The sequence below is a fragment of the Nicotiana tabacum genome, chromosome 23 (assembly GCF_000715075.1).
Source record: "Nicotiana tabacum cultivar K326 chromosome 23, ASM71507v2, whole genome shotgun sequence".
NCBI classification, from domain to species: domain Eukaryota; kingdom Viridiplantae; phylum Streptophyta; class Magnoliopsida; order Solanales; family Solanaceae; genus Nicotiana; species Nicotiana tabacum.
The window spans coordinates 95,819,869-95,826,577 of NC_134102.1; the positions used below are offsets into that span (position 1 = coordinate 95,819,869).

Below are 6,709 nucleotides of genomic sequence, written 5' to 3' on the forward strand. Positions count from 1 at the left end.
TGTCTAAATTAACTCTATGCGATCGCGGATATCCCCACGCGATCACAAAGCACAGAGTTCACAGCTCTACGCGATCTCGATGCACAAACTGGCCCAACCTTCGCAATCGCATCCCAATCTTCGCGATCGCGAAGAAGGTTTAAAATACTAGAAATCAACAGCTACCAGTAGTGCCAAAATAAAGGAAAATACTTTGAATACCATCCGAAACACGCCCGAGCCCCTCGGGACCTCAACCAAATATACCAACAAGTCCTAAAACATCATACGAATTTAGTCGAGTCTTCAAATCACATCCAACAACACACATAGATTCAAGTCTAATGAACTTTGAAACTTTCTATTTCTACAAACGATGTCGGAACCTATCAAATCAAGTCCGGTTGACCTTAACTTTTGCGCAAGTCATAAATGACATAACTGAGCTATGAAAATTTTCGGAACTGGATTCCGACTCCGGTATCAAAAGGTCAACTCTCCGATCAAACTTTCAAACTTAAATTTCTATTTTAGCCATTTCAAGCCTAATTTAACTACGGGCTTCCAAATAAAATTTCGAACACGCTCTTACGTCCAAAATCGCCATACGGAGCTATTGAAATCGTCAAATCTCGATTTCGGGGTCGTTTTCTCAAAATGTTGACCGAAGTCAAACTTAGCATTTTAAGGCCAACTTAAGGAACCAAGTGTTCCGATTTTAACCCAAACACTTCCAAATCCCGAACCAACCATCTCCGCAAGTCATAAATTAATAAAAGAACATACGGGGAGTTTTATTTCGGGGAACGGGGTTCTAAATGTCAAAATGACCGGTTGGGTCATTACAAAAACTAGGGTAAATTTGAAACAAATAGCATACCTTTTCTAGGAAATCAATCTTTTATTTATCTACAACTTGAGAACAAAAAAGAAATCCACATTTTACAAGCTATATGTAAGTATTCCACAAAATTTCTCATAATTTAGAGATATTTTTATACTTTTATTTTTTTGAATTATTTTTAACCGAATCTCCGCACCCGTATCCATACTAGGATTTGTATCCCGAATCTTAGAATTTATATCTCGAAGGATCCGGCCTCTAGATCCACACCCGTGTCCAAGCAACTTAGGTTATAACTCCCCACTAACTCACTTTGATGAAAAGTGAGAATTAACCGATAGTCCCTCTCTCTACCTATTAAAGTAAGAATAGAGTAATTCCATCATACTCTATTCTGAAAATAACACAAAAAGGGAAAAAAGAGAGAAGTACTTATTTTTCAAGAACAATACTGAAGAAGGCTTCCGCTCAATATCATTAAGAAAACATATCATGGATTCAGGTAAGTTTTCTTGATTGAAAATATTGTATATGTATTTTATGTGAAAATCATATAATTCCACGGTTCTGAATAATTGATAGGATTTTATATAGATTGTTTATAAACCACAATCTAGAACATGAAAAATCCTTACATGTGGTATCAAGAACGCAATGTTTAGGAACTTATGATTTTCTATTAAAATTGATGCTTTCTTTACGACTGAGTATGCGACTTGATTGTTTCTGATACTGATTGAATTAAAAAGTATTTCAAAGGTTCATAAGATTCTGCAAAGGACAATTAATTTATGTGTCCATTATGTTTTCCATCTTTGATGATTAATGTTGAATGATTCCCCATTTTCATCCACATAATTGGGAACATAATCTTTGTGGATCCTTTAAGGTTGAGGGTTTTAACTTGTGATGTTAAAGTAAAAGCTTTTGGCCTTAGACCTTGAATAGACCTGTTATTCCTTAAATAGAGTTATATTGGGATTATACTTTGTATCTTTATCTACATGCCTATTCTGGATTCTTCTTATGACTATGGACTCATAATATATTAAATTAAAAAAATACTTGGTTATAGTTGAATCAAATTTGAATCATCAGTAAATGGATAAATTTGCTTGATGTTGTGTTTCATCAGTCTACTGCTATGTTTCGAAATGTTTGTTCCTATATTGTACAGTAACTGAAACTTAAAAGAAAATTATTATTTTCTTTATCTTCTTGGGAATTATTACGTTAGATTTATTAATCACCAAAGTGATCGAATTTTTATGAATACTTAATTCCAAATAACGATTGAATCTATACTCAATTACCCATAAAATTTGATGCTTATAAATGATATAATAAATTATGGGTAACCTAAAGTTCTTGGTTATAAGACATATACGGATCACCCAAAGGTTAATCGTTTGTTCTTTTATCATCGAACATTAAGTCAATAATTTGGATGTGCTATTAGTTTTATTTAAATATATCCAAAGATAGTAAGTATTACTAATTGATGCATTAAAAATTATCGAATTAAGTTAAAATATTTAAGCATCATAATGTCTAAAGTTGTATTTTGATGTATCGCCCAAAGGAGGACATCAATTTACATTTAATAATACATAAATCATTCTGAATCTAATAGCATCCTTAATTTTTAACTTCAAAGCATTAACAAATGAGCATATTTTATTTGCAGCACTTGCTCTTCATTCACACTCTGCTTTTGGTAAGACCTTTAATGGACTCAACTTCTCAGATTGGTGCGAACAAATCAAATTTCATCTTGGAGTTTTAGATCTTGATGTTGCACTTTATACTGAGAGATTAACTGCTATTACTAAAACTAGCAGTGCTGAAAAAAGGTCTTATTTTAAGCACTGGGACAGGTCTAACAGACTAAGCCTAATGTTTATGCGAATGAATATTCCGGGCAACATTAAGAGTTCTCTTCCCAAAACTGAAAGCACGAAAGAACTTCTGAAACTTGTAGAAGAACGATCCCAAACTACTGACAAGTCTCTTGCCGGGACACTAATGGGTATTTTAACCACCATGAAATTTGATGGTTCGCGTACCATGCATGAGCATGTCATTGAAATGACAAATATAGCAGCAAGACTTAAGACTTTGGGAATAGAAGTGGATGAGAATTTCCTTGTTTAATTCATTATTAACTCATTAACCTATGAGTATGGCCCTTTCCAAATGAACTACAATACCATGAAAGATAAATGGAACGTGCATGAACTACACGGAATGCTGGTTCAAGAGGAAACAAGGCTGAAGAATCAAGGAACCCACTCCATAAACCTTGTAGGCCATCAAGGAGCTGAAAAGAAAGGAAAGAAAAATGGAAAGGTTAAACAAAGCCAACATAATGTTAATGAGTCTCCATCTCAAGTACGTAAGAAAGAACACAAGAATGATAAGTGTCCTTTCTATGGAAAACCTGGAAACTTTCAGAAAGATTGCCTGAAACGTAAGGCTTGGTTCAAGATGAAAGGTAAGCCTTGTGCTTTTACGTGTCTCGAATCAAATTTAACTGAAGTTCCTTATAATAATACTTGGTGGATTGACTCTGATTCTACTGTTCATGTTTCTTATACGATGCAGGGATTCCTTACAACCCAGACCATAAATCGGAATGAAATATTTGTGTATATGGGGAATAGAGTGAAGGATCCAGTTGAAGGTATCACGACTTATCGTTTAATCCTAGATATTGGGCATCACTTAGACTTGTTTGAAACTTTTTATGTACCTTTTCTTTCAAGAAATTTAATTTCCTTGTCTAAGTTGGATAATGCTGGATATTTTTTAAATTTTGGCAATGGATATTTCAGTTTTTTTAAGCATAATCATCTTATTTGTTATTGTATTATTTGTGATAATTTATACAAATTGAACCTTAATATTCTGTTTGCCGAAACCCTCTTAACTCTGCATCATAATGTTGGAGCCAAACGTAGTTTGGTGAATGAACATTCAGCTTACTTGTGGCATAAACATTTAGGTCACATATCCAAAGAAAGACTAGAAAGGTTAGTTAAGAATGAAATCATTCCATATTTGGATTTTACGGACCTTAATATTTGTGTGGATTGTATTAAAGGAAAATCAACAAAACATACAAAGAAAGGAGCCATGAGAAGCACTCAGCATCTTGAAATTATACACACTGATATGTGTGGTCCTTTTGATATCACTTCTTTTAGAAAGAAAAGATATTTTATCACCTTTATTGATGACTTTTCATTTTATGGATATGTCTATTTGTTGCATGAAAAATCTCAAGCAGTGAATGCCTTAGAGGTATTTATTAATGAGGTTGAAAGACAACTACACATAAAGGTAAAAATAATTAGATCAGACAGAGGTGGTGAGTATTATGGAGGATATGACGAAACTGGACAACACCCTGGTCCGTTTGCTAAATTTCTTGAAAAACGTGGCATATGTGCTCAATATATAATGTTTGGCACACTACAACAAAATGGTGTGACAGAAAGACGTAATCGTATATTAATGGACATGGTTATGAGTATGTTAAGTAATTCATCTTGTAACGACCCGGTTGGTCATTTTGAGTATTACTGCCATATTCCCCCATTTACTGCTCAATTTGTGCTTTACATTTGTTATATGACTTACCGGGGTAATTGGTTCGGGTCCGATGAGGTCTTGGAATGAATGGGAACACTTAGTTCCAAAGTTTAAAACTTAAGCTGAAAAGGTTGGATGGATATCGACCTATGTGTAAATGACCTCAGAATAAAGTTTTGATGAATTCAATAGCTCCATATGGTGATTTTGGACTTAGGAGCGTGTTCGAAAAAGTATTTGAAAGTACGTAGCTAAATTAGGCTTGAAATGGCTAAAATACAAATTTAAGTTTAAAAGTTTGACCGGGGAGTTGACTTTTTGATATTGAAGTCGGAATCCAGTTCTAAAAACTTTCATAGCTCCGTTATGTCATTTATGACTTATGTGCAAAATTTGAGGTCAATCGGAATTGAATTGATAGGTTTTGGTATCGAATGTAGAAGTTGAAATTCGTTAGTTTTCGTTAAGCTTGAATTGGGGTGTGATTTCTTATTTTAACGTTGTTTAATATGATTTGAGGTTTCGACTAAGTTCGTATAAATTTTAGGACTTGTTGGTGTATTTGGTTGAGGTCCTAGGGGCCTTGGGTGAGTTTCGGATGATTAACGGATCGAAATTTGGACTTAAACAACTACTGGAATTTTCTGATGCCTGTATCTGGTTTCCTTCATCACGTTCGCGAGGGGAGTCTTGCGTTCGCAAAGAGGAAATTCGGACTGGCCCATTTTGTGCTTCGCGTTCGTGACAGGGGGAACGCGTTCGCGAAAGGTCGAGGGGCAAAGCTACGCATTCGCGATCCAGGCCTCGCATTTTCGAAAGGGAAAGCTAACCTGGGGGAAATTGGTCTTCGCGTTCACGAGACCGGGCTCGCATTCTCGAATGAGAAAATACGGGCAGCACAAAAATGTTCTTCGCGAACATGAGGGAGCTGTCGCGTCCGCGAAGAAGAAACGCCTGGACAAAAACTTTAAGTTCTGAAAATGGGACTTTGTCCCATTTTCCATTTTTGACAAACTAGAGCTCGGGAAGAGGTGATTTTCGGGAGATTTTCAAGAAAAATAACGGAATAAGTATTCTTAACTCAATATTGGTTAAATTACCCGAATCCATGGTTGTTTTAAACATTTAATTGGTGAATTAAGTTGGAAAATTTAGAAAACTCTCTTTGTTTAATTTGAAGATTTGAGGGTCGAGTTAATGTCGGAATTTGGTAAAATTTATATGGTTGCACTCGTGGTTGAATGAGCGTTCATATTTTGTAACTTTTGTTGGGTTCCGAGACGTGATCCCCACATGCGATATTTGGGTGCGATTTCGGATTTTGTTGGAAAATTTAATATTTTTATATGTAATTAATTCCTATAATTTGCATTGACTGAATCAAATTAATTATGACTACATTCGAGGCGTTTGGAGACTGATTCGTGAGGCACAAGCATAGCAGAGTAAAGAATTACACGGATTGAGGTATGTAACACTTCTAAACTTGGTTCTCAGGATATGAATCCCCAAATTTGGTCTTATATAAATTGTTTGGAGGTGACGCACATGATGGGTGACGAGCGTGCGGACGTGCACCATAGAATTTGTGACTTGAATAAATCCTGTGAAGTTGTAAAAAATTAAAGAATCATGTTATTATTCGCATATCCTTCACGTGTCAGGAAATTGAGCTGAAACTCGTATTAAAGATCATGATTTGGATACGCACCGGTATTTTGGGACCCACATGGTCGTATTGCTGTTGAATTTAATTGCTTTAAAAATGTATATTTCATAATCAGTCAAGTTCATAAATGTGAGGATATCCATGGGATCGGGGCTGCCCGTCTGCAGCAGGCCATATCGGCTTTATATATATTACTATTATATGGAATGGGGCTGCCCGCCTACAGCATGCCATATCGGCTTTATATCACGCTTGGGCTGAAGGAGCCCCTCCGAAGTCTGCACCCCCCCACAGTGAGCGTAGATAATTTATTTTCGGGATGGACTTTCCAGGGTATGGACTTGCCTTATTTATATATGTTCGGGATGGACTTTCCAGGACATGGATTTGCCTTATTGATTTATAATTGTGATGAATTTTCTCTGGACATGGATATTGTCCTAGTCATATATATTTGGGGATAAATTTATCCCTGGGCTGGATTGGACTTATACGGTACTAAGTCACTGACTGGTAGTTGATGTGTATATATATGGGATGGATCTTCCCTGGGCTGGATTGGCCATATAAAGTACCGAGTTTAACTGTTGAATTTGAAAGCATGCCTACATTTCTGTACTGTT

The 6,709-nt window shown here is 35.7% G+C and overlaps 1 protein-coding gene across 1 annotated transcript; it reads left to right on the forward strand.

The window, feature by feature from the left end:
- The first annotated feature begins 1,315 nt into the window (after positions 1-1,315).
- On the forward strand, positions 1,316-2,977 carry LOC107802489 (uncharacterized). The gene is made up of 2 exons (XM_016626002.1): positions 1,316-1,325; positions 2,511-2,977. Exons 1-2 carry the CDS (start codon positions 1,316-1,318, stop codon positions 2,975-2,977), a joined length of 477 nt encoding a protein of 158 aa, XP_016481488.1.
- Positions 2,978-6,709: the final 3,732 nt, after the last annotated feature.